Source organism: Lagopus muta, chromosome 1 (assembly GCF_023343835.1).
Source record: "Lagopus muta isolate bLagMut1 chromosome 1, bLagMut1 primary, whole genome shotgun sequence".
NCBI lineage: Eukaryota > Metazoa > Chordata > Aves > Galliformes > Phasianidae > Lagopus > Lagopus muta.
In genome coordinates this window covers 175392724-175407795 of record NC_064433.1, presented here as the reverse complement: position 1 = coordinate 175407795, position 15072 = coordinate 175392724, and the positions used below count along the sequence as shown (strand labels likewise).

The window sequence follows — 15072 nt, the reverse complement described above, 5'->3', positions numbered from 1 at the left end:
ACTTTTAATATTTTTATTAAAACATTAAAAAAGAGAGCAGCAAAACCATAAAACTACTTAATGTGTGACTTTGTTTTTGTGAAACTAAGGCATCAGTTGGGTTTGATGGCAGTGGTTGCAATTCTTAGTTAGTTCTCAAGGTGTTCTTCAGAGACTTTTGACAATAATTGCTCACAATTTTGTGTACTGCCAAAAAGCGATGATATAAACAAGGAGCGACTGTGAAGCAAGGAGTACTTTTCTCTGGTAAGAGAGGGTTTATGAAGGTCTGCTGTGTGGTTGGTACTGAGCAATGGATGTGCTCAGCGGGGCACAGCCACCACCCTGATGGCCCAGCAGCAAGGGGTGGCCATGTTGAGAGCTGTGCTGGACAGCATGCAGCATGCGGGCTGTGGGTCCAACAACCCTGATCTAGTCCAACCATCCACACATCAGCAATATCACTCACTGAACCATGACATTCAGTACTACATCTGTACATTTCTTAAACATCTTCAGGGACAGTGACTCCACCACCGCCCTTGGCTGCCTGTGCCAGTGCATTACCACTCTTTTGGAGAATATTTTCCTAATATCCAACCTGATCCTCCTGTGGTGCAACTTGAGAACATTCCTTCTCATTCTATTGCTGTTACCCAGGAGAAGAGGCTGATCCACACCTCATCACAACCTCTTTTTAGGGAGTTGTAGAATATTTCTGTCCTCTAGTTAGGAAATAAGTGATAGGTGTTTGTTGGTGTACCAGTAGCTGCATGTTATCCCCTTTAAAATCAATATGTGGAACACAAAGAGGTGTAACTCTAGACTCCCCTACCTTTAGCTGAAAATGAAAACACAACAGCGATTTGCATGAGTGATATCTGGAAAGCCCTTTGGAGAGGAACTCTGGCTGAGCTGACAGCAGCCCCAGCCTGATCTGTGCAGTGCAGGCACATCATCACACAGCACTCAGCTCCTGCTCCTACCAGCTCCACACCCGCTGACAGCTTGAGAAGCGTCAGCAGCCAGTTCTCTGAGGAGGAGGCAAACAAGCAGAGCTGTGGGAAAGAGCAGCCCCATCCCCTCCTCAGGGCTTCAGAACAAAGATCCTTGTGGTTTATAATCAAGATGCTTCTCTCTTTGGTGTTCCAGGCCTGGTACCTACTTGAAAAGGCACGTTCAATCCTGAGCCCTTCACACTTGTCAGCAGCCTTTCAGCTGTCACCTCCCTCAGCCTTCCTGTACTCGTGCCCTCCCACCACTTCTAATTAAACCAGTTTTTATGAAACAATATTTTAACAGAAGCAATGAGCTTCATGCCCTGCAGACCGTGAAATGGCTGCAACAGGAGCCCTGCCTTTCTTCCACGGTTTCTGAAATATCATATGAATGAATATTATACCTATAATTAGAGCAGGCATTGGCCTGAATAGTTTTCACCAGTATTTCTAATTAGAAATTAATTTCTGATAGAAATAAAAGCTGCATAGCAGAAGGATAATGATTTGGGACAAAGCTTGCACCACTCCCCCTGGCCTCAGGAGGTCTGCAGCACAAGCCCACACCTCACTGGCCTCACTGCAAGACACAAGGCTTGCCTGCTTGCCATGTTATGGTACATGCAGAGGCAGAACATTTTACACTATCTGCAGGCTGGGCCACTACTTTTGAGAGAAAAGGGCTTAGTAGTTTGAAGGTAGATGCTTCCGTCTTCCCTATTCCAGCAGTGATGTGACCTCTTCCAGCTTTGAAGGATTTCGATTAACACACAGTGCTGTTCTGGCTGATATTAGGACATAAGCAAGACAGGGTTGTGGGGAAATCATATTTTTCATCAGCTTCCTACTATGAAAATAGAAGGCTTGCGTGCCTCAAACCATGTTGCATTTTTTCCAGCTGTAAGGACTGATCAATAAAATGTAACCTCTCTCCACAAAACCTTCCTTAAATTAACTTAGAAATTTATTTTTTGCTTGTCAGCTTTACTGGCTTGACATCTCATTTGCTTTTCTGTGCCCACTTTTCCACATACTTAGTTCATCAGTAAGCATACCACATTTCAGGAAGATCTACTGCACCATAACTTCTTTTAACTTTAAGCAATTGCTCGTGGTTGCACATCACCAACACTGTCAAATAATATGAGCTGCGTAAATAACAGAACAACTGGAGAACTGGAAAAGTGCAGCCAGGTGCACTCTTCAGTACTTGCTCATTTGTTCCAGAGGGGTTTACTACGATGCGCTTACGTCTAGTGGCCCCCATAACAGAACGATGAGGAAAATGACCAACAAAATGCAGCACTGAGTTGGGCTACAGCCACATCCATGTCTGCAGAGTACCAAAAGCCCACAAGCCAGGAGTAGGAAGGAGCACCACAGTACAGAGTGATCCTGGCCCATTTCCCATTGCAGTCCCCTCCTCTATATGCTTTGCAGTCTAAAGGCATGGAGTTGTAAGTCCTCACAGTTCTGATGTGAAAGCAGAGAAATCTCCAATACACCATTAGCAAGTGTGTGTAAGGCCATTGTATTTTTTGTTGAAATGACCCTACTTTTACCATTTAGTGAATACTCAGTTTGGAAAGATCAGATTTCCCACACAGAAAGAAAGCTTCCTATAACATTCCTCTCATGTGAATTTTATTCCAAAGTCACTTTGCCCCAGCAGATGATTATTGTTTAAGGTATTATGCTACAAATAGTACAGAACTTGTCTGGGGCTACACAGTGGCAGGCACCTTAAAGAGCTTCCAGTAACAGCTTCTGAGCTGTGTCTGCTTCACAGGCCAAGAGAAAAGACAGGTCAAAGTCTGAGAAGAGGATACAGTACAGGTATATGACAACTACCTATGCAGTGTAATGAATCATGCAGAGCTGAAGCAAGAGCAGTTACCCTGCTCTCTCACAGCATCTGGTTTCTCCTAATTGGCTCACAACTTAAATGCCTAATAACAGATAGAGGTAACCTTCCTACAGTCACTGCTCTGTAAATAATTGAATCTAAAACGAAGATTTTAAAGTAATACTTCATAGAATATCAAGTGGGTTCATTCTCCAACTGCACTATCATGAAAGCACACACTCACTGACAGAGAAAGGAAAGGCAATGCAATCTGTCCCAGCTCATCCTGACAATGCTGGGCTTCTCGAGATAGGAATACTTGTCTCAAAGAAATGAAGGTCTGACCCGAATCTCTGAATGAACAGCTGACATACAAAGCAGCTCTGGCTTCTGCCAAATTTTATCACAACCACACGCCAGGTAATTTGTGTCTCTAGAGTTGTTGGGCTTTTTTGCTTCAAATCCTTTATTGTAGGGATACAAATTTTTCAAATTTATCATATCTTGGTACAGCTCACGTATCCATTTAACCCTCGTTATCTAGGAAGCTTGAAAGTTTTCTGCAAACACTGTTCTTTCCTTTAGAAATGAGTAAGTTTGTGTGTTTATACACCTCTCTGCATTTGCTGTCACTACAACTACAGTAGCATTGCCAGGCTGAAAGTAGGAAAGTGTTTATGTGTTTGGATATTTTAAAAGTCAGGTGACAGAAGCTTTAAAAGGCAACTAATAATCTGTTCTCTAGGCTCAGATCCATTTAGTCTGGCTAGTTCCAACCAGTCTTGTATACGCCATTTTGCAGTGCAGTTCCTTTAAAATGTTATCGCTTCCCTTAAAATTTTGTCAACATGGCTCACAGCTTAAATTGTCATTCCCTGTGCTGCCAGCATGGCTGTGCGATGCATATCTGAACTTACCTTCCATGTGACGGAGGGGCAGGCTGCCAAGGTGAAGGTAACTTTCTCTGTCACTACATTGAAGGTGACACGAAACATGGTTTGTATTCCAGCGGCCTCAGATCCAGGGCAGAAATCCTCGGTGACGGTCACACTGCTCACTTGTGTACATGCTGCCGGGCTCCTGTCACGCTGCGCTATACATGAGGCAAACCCATAACGTTATGATAGAAGCTGAAGCCTGAAACAGCTGTAAGGGTCCAGCTTTTCCCAGCAGCCTCACTCCTGTGTGTCAGGACTAATCAGATTAGCTGGTTTTACTTGTCTGAGTTGGGACTAACAGGTTAGCACAACAGTTTGGGTGGGGGAAGGGAGCAGCAAATAAATCAAATTAGGGCATTTACTAAGCAGCTGAGATTTCCTTCCTGCTCGCCTTTGTCTCTTTACAAGACTCACACAGAGCCAGGACAATGCACTACAAAAATGGAGCTTTGTTTTAGAGCAGCTCTTTGTCTAGGGGAATTTCTCTAATTTTGCCTTGATGTGATTTGTTTTTTGTTGCCAGGGATCACCAACAGGAGAGCTCTCCCCAAGTGGCCTGGATGTTGTGCAGATAAACAAGCCCCACACAGAAAAGATGAACATTGTGCTTTTTTCATCCCACGCTACCACCAAGGCAATGCACTGGCTGTGCCAAGGGATCGGTCACATGGGCTACTCTGCACAGGGCTGGGTAATGGGGGTCACAGATAGCCACATTTGGAAACTAGGGACAGGACAGGACAACAAGCAAGTCACGAACCCCAACCCACTTCAACCTCAGAGGCAGATTTATCCTTGGGTGAAGGAAAATGAAGAAGACGAAAGAAGGAAAGCAAATCAAGTAGTGTAGGAGACCCTTTCCTGCCATTACTAGTGGCTGACTGAATGCATGAGCTCTGTGTTACCTGATGTGAGAGACACTGTGCGAGGAAGATGCCTCCCCGATGAACACAGGAGGTGCAGTCAGCACTGCCTGATATCATCACACAATGCTACTAGCATGCAAAGACAGAGTTAGTTTGGAAAACACCTCTCATATGTATTTAACCTTCCAAAAATTAGGTTGATAGTTCAAGCTAATTTCCTTCTCTGCCAGTGGAAGAAGATGGGTAGGATCAACTGCCCTCAATAATTACCTCTTTCTCATCACCTACTAAAGAAAAGCAACCCACATGTTGGCATTTCAGAAAAATGACATGAGATTAATACATTCCTTCAAAATTTCCATTAATGGTTCAAAGATGTGGTTTCTTTCCCCAGTTTGCTCAGTGGGACTGCTCTGAGACCCCAGACAGTTGTTAGTTACTGAATGAGGAGGTTATCAAAATGTCTTGAGTTCTGCTAACTAGTAATGATTCTACCAGTGACAACTCATGATGTTGGAAAGAGGTCATTCTGAGAACCTCTTCTTCTTACCAATGAATTCCCACATTCATACAATGGTCATACCAACACTGGACAGATTAGACTTGCCACAACTCACCAAGGGGAGTGGTACATTGACAACCCAACCCCGTAAGAATTCACTTATCCTAGTAATCCAATTCTTGTGGCCTCAAAGAAGCCATGGAACAAGTTAAAGCTAAGGAATTGCACCAGACCTTTTGATGACAGCATATGGACAGCTTGCTGTACTTTAACGCCTGCACTAGCAGAATTTAAGCCTGTGGTCGTTAAAGGCGACACAAGCCATGACACAAAATCATTATTCAAAATCCTAATATATATATTATATATATATCCTCATAGCTCAACTCCCAGTACCAGAAAACCTTCCAAGAAGGCCAACCAAGCAGCCAAGTGCCAGTTACCTTCAATATGAATAAGATGTGATAGGAGAATTTTGTAGGAAGCCCATTCTGATCACTGCCATGCAGACCTGATGCCTACCTTTAAATTACCCCATCTCTGGAGGCCAGTTAGGATGGGGCCCTGGGCAGCCTGATGTAGAGGGTGGCAACCTTGCCCACAGCATGAGGGTTTGAAGTGGATGGGCTTTAACACCCCTTACAACCCAAACCATTCTATGAGTCTACAACAGCAGAATGATATGTCCTGTCACATAAGCCATGATTGACTGGACAGACCAAAGTCATCTGTTTGCTGGGATTATGTGTTAGGTGGGCTTTTTGTTTCCATAAAGAGAAATAGAATTCAGGTCCTGGCAAATAATGTACTGATTGTAATATATTTGTACATTTCTGAAGGGACTCATGCACAGTGAAATGTGCTTTCCCCTCTGCTACTGACTTGCTTTTCCTCTGGTCTGCTCTCATTTACTCATCTAATTAGATTTTTTTAGCACTATTCAATCACCAGGGGATGGAGTGGAGGCAAAATAAATTTAAGTATTTTCTTGCTTTAGTTTTATAACCAATATGATTTAAGTGCAGGTTTACTGAGAATCTGAAGGAGAAAGTTTCCTTTATGAGGAAAGATTCATTTCCAAGACAGTTGTAAACTAAAGTTGTTTCCCTGTAAACTGTCTTCCAGTGGCCAGCAATGCTGCTGTTCCTGTAAGAAAATGTTGGCACAGGCTGTCAGGCTTGGGTCTCGATCCCTTGGTAATTTGTGCCACACTGATAGAGAGAATGAAATACAAAAGGATGAAAACCACCAAGCTAGATGCTCAGCCAGCACAGTACACATTTCCCTCCTCTCCCCATTATCCTTCACTATCACGCCCTGCTTCTTTGTTTCCTCCTACTTTATGATTGATACCCAAGATTCATGTCTTGTTACTATTTGTACTGTAAACTCCTCAGGGCAACATTTTATTTATTCTTCATATAGCCCCAAACTTATGCCTGAGCACTAGCAGGGCCTCTGGAGCACTGCTGCACTGTCAATCAAGCTCAGCATATTAAAAGAAGCCTATGCTGAGATCATTCATCCTTATCTACTGCCTTAAAATATTTAGAGAAGTTACTCCTCAGATGTATTTTCTTCTCCTGTTAATCCAAAGACATGCATAATACTTTTATTTAAAACATATACTTTTAATATGCTGACTACATTGACTTAACAAATTACATAGGACATCACAGCTGGGAGCTTACTGACATGTACTACTTTATGGCATACTTAGAAATACCCACTGCGGATCATTACTTCACTTTTCTTTTCCTTCAATACATACATGCCAGCATGCATCCTGTTTTTCCAGGACACCCCACACTTTTCTTCCTTCTCAAAGAAGCAATAAGATCCAGAAGCATATCTCAGAGTGGCAACAACTGTAGACACAGATTCTGAGATCCATCCAAAAAGGCAGATTACCTGTCAGCTCTAGCAAACAAGAAAGATTAACTGAGACAGCAATATTTTGTGCTTCTCCCATAGACAGCATTTTATGCTGTGAAATATATGTGGTATTGCATCTTGATAGTATCCTAAAGGCAGCGGTGCCACTCTCCTCTGGATACAATTCCCTCTATACTCAGTACTGTGTTCAGTTTTGGGCCCCTCACTACAGGAAGGACATTGAAGCCCTGGAGCATACTCAGAGAAAGGCAATGAAGCTGTGAGGGGTCTGGAGCACAAGTCTGATGAGGAGCAGCTGTAAGCTGGGATTGTTCAGTCTGGAGAAGAGGTTCAGGGGAGACCTTATTGCTCCCTACAACTGCCTGAAGGGAGGGTGCGGTGAGGTGGGGGTCAGCCTCTTCTCCCAGGTAACAGCAATAGGACAAGAGGGAATGGCCTCAAGTTGTGCTAGAGGAGGTTCATGTCGGATATTAGGAAAAATTTCTTCTCTGAAATAATGGCAAGGCAGTGGCACAGGCTGCCCAGGGAGGTGGTGGAATCACCATCCCAGAAGGTGTCCAAGAAACATGGAGATTTGGCACTGACGGATGTGGTTACTGGGCATGGAGGAGATGGCTGATGATTGGACTAGGTGTTCTTACTCTGTTCCAACCTTAATGACTCTATGATTCTATGACAGTAGCACAGAAGCTAGCCCTAAGTCTGATTCAACGCATACACTTACACAGAATTCACTAGCTGCAAACCACCACTGCAGATTTTCAGGCTGCTGCCAGATGAAAAGTATAAATGGAAGACAGGCAGAAGCAACCAAATCTGCCCTCCACTGGCATAACATTTTCTGGTCAAAATTAGAGATCAAAACTCATAGAACGAAGGACATTTATGAATGACACTACCTCAATTTATGAATCTATCATGAGATGCCTGTTAGGGGCTAACAGCAAATAATCGCATGTTTTCATATCACCTCAGAAAGCACATGATGGTTGGGGCATTCTAATTAGCTATCAGCTTTGATAAGTAGAATTTCTGGTTTCATTTGCTCTTGTAGTTACTGCCATTAACTCTCTCATACATTTTGCGGATCTCTTAGCCTAACATCTTCCAGCTGGCCAAATGGAAAATGGCAGCTTCCACACTTCCTGTGCTTTGAAAATATGTGGTTAAGCCTGCCTGAGTGAATTTCCCATCTCTTCCTATTCAGTTAGTATTCATAAGTGTGTGTTTAAGGAGTGATGCCTGAAATGTCTCCCCAAAGCATCTGAAATCCTGTAAAGTCAGTTTTGATTACTACAAGACTGAAAATTAGAAAATGATGCAGACTCTAAGTAAGAACTTCCTCTGTGGCTCAGAGTAAGACTTTGCAGGGAAGGCTGCATGCTGTCCCCATTATCCTACTGCTTGCACTGCTGTACAAAGAATTCCTGCTTCAAAAGAAAGGCTTTCTGAATTCAATAGCTCCTTCTGGTGGTCTGAAAGAAAAGGCTTGATTGCAGTCAGCCCGAGGCAATGCAGCATTGATGCACAATTCATTCAGTAATCACACATAACAGCAACAGCTAGAAGTTATGGCATCAATTAAAAAAAAAAAAAACAAAAAACAAACAACATAAAAGTTAAGATTCAATAAAATGCCACACCAGCTATATTTTACATTCTTCTTATAAAGAAGACAAGGCTTCCAGGAAATCCTTCTTTCATCTCATTTCACCACAATATTTCTGTGCATTTCCTTTCCTAGTGTGAACAAGAAAGAGAGGATGAAAAGTGGTAAGAGTCAGGAATTCTGAGCTGATGGTCCAACAAATTGAAGAGAAGTCCTCAGTGAAGTACTGAGCATGGTCTATCTCTGATCAACTGGTTCTGATTTTGAGGAGCTGATCAAGATCCAAGAGAAGAATTTAATTCAAACCTTGATGAAGACAGAGAGACTTCCTCTATTAATGTGAATGTGGCCTTGGTCAGGCTCAAAGACACCCCCTTCAAGGAGGAAGAACATGTTATATAACCTCTGAGAAAGAGATGCTAAAAAGCTTTTGTTTTCTGGTTTTTACCCTTAGATTGCCCAGCGTTAAGACAGATACTATTCTCTTCTTGAGCTAATCTCTTAAAATTGACAAGCACATCGCACTTAAAAGCTATGCATTCTGCCCAATCCATTCTTACTACCATGATGTCAGTCCTCAACTACTCAAACAAAACATTTTGGGTATAATAAGCAATAGTCCCTCAACTTGTTTCTAAATGACACATTGTTTTTAATGAACAGAATTTGCTGCCAAGTTCTACAAATGTACTTCCTATTTGATGTTCCTTTCACGACTCATTTGTGAGACATCATAGGACTCCAGAGAAAAACTTTCCAATCACATCACCAGCCAGGAAGTAGGATAATTCTGCTCAGTCAGATCCCTATACCTGAGATTCTGCTTCAGTGAAGCACTGAAGAGACCTTCAAGTTAAATCAAGACAAATATTATTTTAAAACAGATATGAATCATTGTCTGCTCACACTTTCTCCAAACATCATGCTTGGAGAAAACCAAGGTTTTAAAAAGCTAATGAATAACACAGATGTTTAAATGAACTGTGAAAGCAACAACACATATCTTTCTAAATACAGCTTCCCCTAAAATATTTGCAATCTAGATTTTGTTGAAAGTCAATGCAGAATAAATTAAAATGAAAACAGTCAATGTTTTTACGCAAAGAACAAATACTTGGGAGAAAAGCACAACAAAAAAAACAGCACTAGGGGCAGAAACAAAAAACAAAACAAAACAAAAAAAGGCAAAACACCAGATCAGAATCTAAACAACAATTTAATTTTCCTGATATACACATATTTCCTGTCAATGGCCCTGACAGATGTCAGCATGGATTTTAGGGTCTGGCCTAGCTGGTACCGTAACTGAGTTACCAAAGAGAACTTAATCCTACTGGTAAAGAAAATGTTTTTTTTTAACACTTGACGTTAATCTTTGATCTGAATGTTTACTCAGAGTACTGCAGAAAAAATCAGTTTGAAGTTGACTGCTGATGCTTTCTGCCAACTGGTTCCAATTCCTTCTAGATGTAAATTCAGAGTTAGCAATTATTAACTGTGTGTCCAAAGGGTGCTCTATATTGCATACAAATGAAGTGGGAATGATATGGAATGGGAGGAGCTTGCAAGAAATAGAGAACGCACCCTGGGAGAGCAGTGAGTGATTCTGTGCTGGGGTGGACATGTTCCCTTTCCAAACAGCACGTGTAAGGCTTGTCTCTCTGGAGCCCTGGAAGAACACATTCAGAAGGAAGTTTTGAAGAAGGAAGCTTGCAGTCAGGGTGCCTTGTGCTAGTCAGTAGAGACTTCTATGGGCAAAGAGGAACTATTTGACTCTTAAAAGCAGAAGACTTAGAGAAAGGAAAAAAAATGCCAGGTTCCCATGCAAATACCAGCAGGCTTAGTTGTGGGATGAGCATGTCAGTCTACATTCTGTGTGTACTGTGTATGTTTTCAAATGGCTGTTATCCAGCTATTAATTACAGTGTGCATGAGAACTGCGTATGAAGCCCGTTCCATTCCATTAGAGACCATACTTCTGCAGAGAAAGCAAAACCTCTGTCTCCAGCAGCCTTTGATGAATACCAGCATAAAACCAAAGAGAGCCAGAAGAGTGTGTCCTTAGCTCTCAGTAATCATAAGAAACAACCACAGAAGTTTGAACTGAAGGTCCAACCAGCTCCGGGCCTCCTAGAGCAGTCACTGCTGGGGTCTTAGGAAGAAGCAAGGATCAGAGTGAGTATACCATGGCTTTCTGACAGATCACTTCAGCTTTCAGCAATCTTTGTTTAGGGACTTCCAAAGTCATTTTATCTTAGGTAATATTCGATCAACTTTCTTCCCCTGTTTTCTCTCTAAAGCCATTAACATTTTTTGCTGCTATGAGGTCCAAGTGATAACCAGTTCTATAACTGAATTATGAGACTGCAGAATCCTAGATAGTATCATAGAATCACTTAGGTTGGAGGAGACCTTAAACATCATCAAGTCTGACCACAACCCAACCATACTACCCTAACTCTAATAACACTCCACTAAATCAGGGGGAAATTCTTTACAGAGAGAGTAGTGAGGTGCTGGAACAGGCTGCCCAGAGAGGTTGTGGATGCCCCATTCCTGTAAGCGTTCAAGGCCAGATTGGATGGGACCCTGAGCAGCCTGGTCTAGTATTAAATGTGGAGGTTGGTGGCCCTGCATGTGGCAGGGGGGTTGGAGATCCATGACCCTTGAGTACCCTTCCAACCCTGGCCATTCCATGATTTGGTGATTCACTCTGTGAAATCATGCCCCTGAGCACCACATCCAAATGGTTTTTAAACAAATCCAGGGATGGTGACTCAACCACCTCCCTGGGGAGCCTATTCCAGTGCTTAACAACCCTTTCTGTAAATAAGTGTTTCCTGATATCCAACCTAAACCTCCCCTAGTGCAGCTTGAGGCCATGTCACCTCATCCTGCCACCTGTCACCAGTGAGAAGGAACCAGCCCCACTCTCGTTGTAAGCACCTTTCAGATAATGGAAGAGAGCAACAAGGTCTCCCCTCAGCTTCCTCTTCTCCAGGCAGAGCAGTCCCAGTTCCTTCAGTCTCTCCTAGTAGGGCATATTCTCCAAGCCCTTCACAAGCCTTGTTGCCCTTCTTTGGACCTGCTCCAGCACCTCCGTGTCCCTTCTGGATTGAGGTGCCCAAAACTGAACACAGTACTCAATGTGAGGCCTCGCCACCTCTGCTCACCACATCATTCCTGATCCAAGCCAGGATGCCATTGGCCTTCTTGGCCACCTGGGCACACTGCTGGCTCATATTCAGCTGACTGCCCATCATTGCACTATGGTCACTTTCCATCAGGCGGCCTTCCAGCCACTCCTTGCCATGCCTGTAGGGTTGCCTGGGTTGTTGTGACCAAAATGCAGGAAAGCTGGGGAGGGACATTTTATGTGGGCATGTAGCTACGGGATGAGGGGAGATGATTTTAAACTGGAAGAGGGTAGATTTAGACTAGGCATTAGGAAGAAATTCTTTACTGTGTGGGAGGTGACACATTGGCACAGGTTGCCCAGCAAGGTTATAGATGCCCCCTCAGTGGAAGCACTCCAGGCCAGGCACGATGGGGCTGTGAGCAACCAGATCTAGTGGGAGGTTTCCCTTCCTACAGCAGAGGGGTTGGAACTAGGTGATCTCCAAGGTCCCTTCCAACCCAAACCATTCTGTGATCCTGTCATGTACGGATGCATTAATACCAAGAAATGATGACAACAAGGAAACCATCCGAAAAATGTTTGTAGTACAGATGTCACAAGGTGGAAGAAGCACCGTGGGTAAAATTAATCAGAAAGTTTATTTTGAAGGTTTTTAAATTGTCTTTAATTCTGTGATAGCTTCTCAGTGGTCATCTGGGGGTCAAGGAAGGAATGACAGTCTTCATTGCTCCGAAACATTCATCCCCGGTCTCGGGAGCATGTTCAGATATGGTGATTGCGTTCTCTTCTGGATGTGGTGCCTCTGGTATTTCTCAGCTGGGCTAATTCATCCTTTTTTAGCTTATTGTTTATTCCTTATCTTCAAAGGTCAATTGTAGACAGGTCCATATGATTCCTTGAGGTACTGATATGTGCGATACTCAAGTTCCAGATACCATCCTAAGGTGAGCAGACATAAGCACCTGCTTATCAATGTGGAAAATGTATCTGTGCACAGGTATGTGGAGGGGACTGTAGTAGAGAGATGCTGTGAAGCTGCCTCTGTCACTGCAGTGCAGATACCCAGATCCTGTAGGACCACAGAGCACTGCAGAGTGGAGCGTGGGCTTTCCAAGGGCTTCACTCGGTGCCTTGTACAGATTTAGACACAGGCCAGAAAATAGTCAGATGTACTGCCCTATACTGCAGGCCTAGGGGACCTGATCTGACAGTCATTTCCATGGCACTGTGAGGAAAGGACCACTGCCGTCAATAACTCTAGAGCCAGCATATGATGTGGGGCCAGGTCTCGGCAAAGCAGTATCAAACGTTGTGGTGTGGGCAGGGGACCTTGAGAGGCTTCTAAGTAACCGCGGGAACAAGAAGGGGTATTCTTTGAGGCTGACTTCTCTTTTCATAATAGCAGTGTGGGGAACAATTAGGGAGATGAGGAGAGACGTGTATTCTGCTCTGGCGCCATCTGCATTTGGGCGCCCATCTACACGGCAGACGGGAAGGAAGAAAGGAAGAAGCAGCCACGTGCCAGAGGTCCCTGACTTACCCTCCCCAGCACTACCCTGCTCACCGGGTTGCTGGTCTGCCGGATATTTCATGACCGAGCGTGGAAAGGGCGACTCAATTCTGGAGGTATGGTACAGTATGTGCAATGTGGCCAGGTCCCTGCAGAGCAGAATCAAATATTGTGGCGCGGGCAGGGGACCTTGGGCAGCTTCCAAAACCCTAGGGATCTAGAAGGGGTGCTGTTTGTGGCTGACTTATCTTTTTTCATTGAAGTTGGAGAGCAGGTAGTCAGATGAGGATAGACGTGTATCCTGCTCTGGCTCCATCTGCATTTGGGCGCCCATCTACAAGGCAGATGGCAAGGAAGAAGCAGCCACCTGCCAAAGGTCCCACATCTACACTCCCCAGCATTGCCCTGCTCACCGTGTTGCTGGTAAGCCAGCCATTTCCATGGCCACGTGTGGAAAGGGCCACTGCATTCTGGAGGTCTGGTACAGCATCTACTGGAGGGCCAAGTCCCTGCAAAGCAGTATCAAAAGTTGTGGTGCGGGCAGGGGACCTTGGGCAGCTTCCAGGGACCCTCGGGAACTAGAAGGGGTACTGTTTGTGGCTGACTTATCTTTTTTCATTGAAGTTGGAGAGCAGGTAGTCAGATGAGGATAGACGTGTATCCTGCTCTGGCTCCATCTGCATTTGGGCGCCCATCTACAAGGCAGATGGCAAGGAATAAAGGAAGAAGCAGCCACCTGCCTGTGGTCCCTGAGCTACCCTCCCCAGCATTGCCCTGCTCACCGGGTTGCTGGTCTGCCAGCCATTTCCATGGCCACGTGTGGAAAGGGCCACTGCATTCCTGAGGTCAGGTACAGCATCTGCAATGTACACAGGACCCTGCAAAGCAGTATCAAACACTGTGGTGCGGGCAGGGGACCTTGGGCAGCTTCCAGGGACCCTCGGGAACTAGAAGGGGTACTGTTTGTTGCTGACTTATCTTTTTTCATTGAAGTTGGAGAGCAGGTAGTCAGATGAGGTTAGACGTGTATCCTGCTCTGGCACCATCTGCATTTGGGCGCCCATCTACAAGGCAGATGGGAAGGAAGAAAGGAAGAAGCAGCCACATGCCAGAGGTCCCTGAGCTACCCTCCGCAGCATTGCCCTGCTCACCGGGTTGCTGGTCTGCCAGCCATTTCCATGGCCACGTGTGGAAAGGGCCACTGTATTCCTGAGGTCTGGTACAGCATCTACTGGAGGGCCAAGTCCCTGCAAAGCAGTATCAAACACTGTGGTGCGGGCAGGGGACCTTGGGCAGCTTCCAGGGACAATCGGGAACTAGAAGGGGTACTGTTTGTGGCTGACTTATCATTTTTTATTGAAGTTGGAGAGCAGGTAGTCAGATGAGGATAGACGTGTATCCTGCTCTGGCACCATCTGCATTTGGGCGCCCATCTACAAAGCAGATGGCAAGGAAGAAAGGAAGAAGCAGCCTCCTGCCCAGCATGACTGTGCTGACCTCCCCAGCATTGCCCTGCTCACCGGGTTGCTGGTCTGCCAGCCATTTCCATGGCCACGTGTGGAAAGGGCCACTGCATTCCTGAGGTCTGGTACAGCATCTGCAATGTACCCAGGACCCTGCAAAGCAGTATCAAAAGTTGTGGTGCGGGCAGGGGACCTTGGGCAGCTTACAGGGACCCTCAGGAACTAGAAGGGGTACTGTTTGTGGCTGACTTATCTTCTTGTATTGAAGTTGGAGAGCAGGTAGTCAGATGAGGATAGACGTGTATCCTGCTCTGGCACCATCTGCA

General features: G+C 44.7%; 1 protein-coding gene across 1 annotated transcript in view; it reads right to left on the bottom strand.

The window, feature by feature from the left end:
* SPATA13 (spermatogenesis associated 13) overlaps positions 1-3833 on the bottom strand; it is a 146354-nt gene extending 142521 nt beyond the window's left edge. The window contains exon 1 of the mRNA XM_048933638.1: positions 3741-3833. Within this exon, the coding sequence (XP_048789595.1) occupies positions 3741-3818 (78 nt within the window). The 5' untranslated portion in view covers positions 3819-3833. The remainder of the gene's footprint in view (positions 1-3740) is intronic.
* Between the last annotated feature and the right edge of the window lie 11239 nt (positions 3834-15072).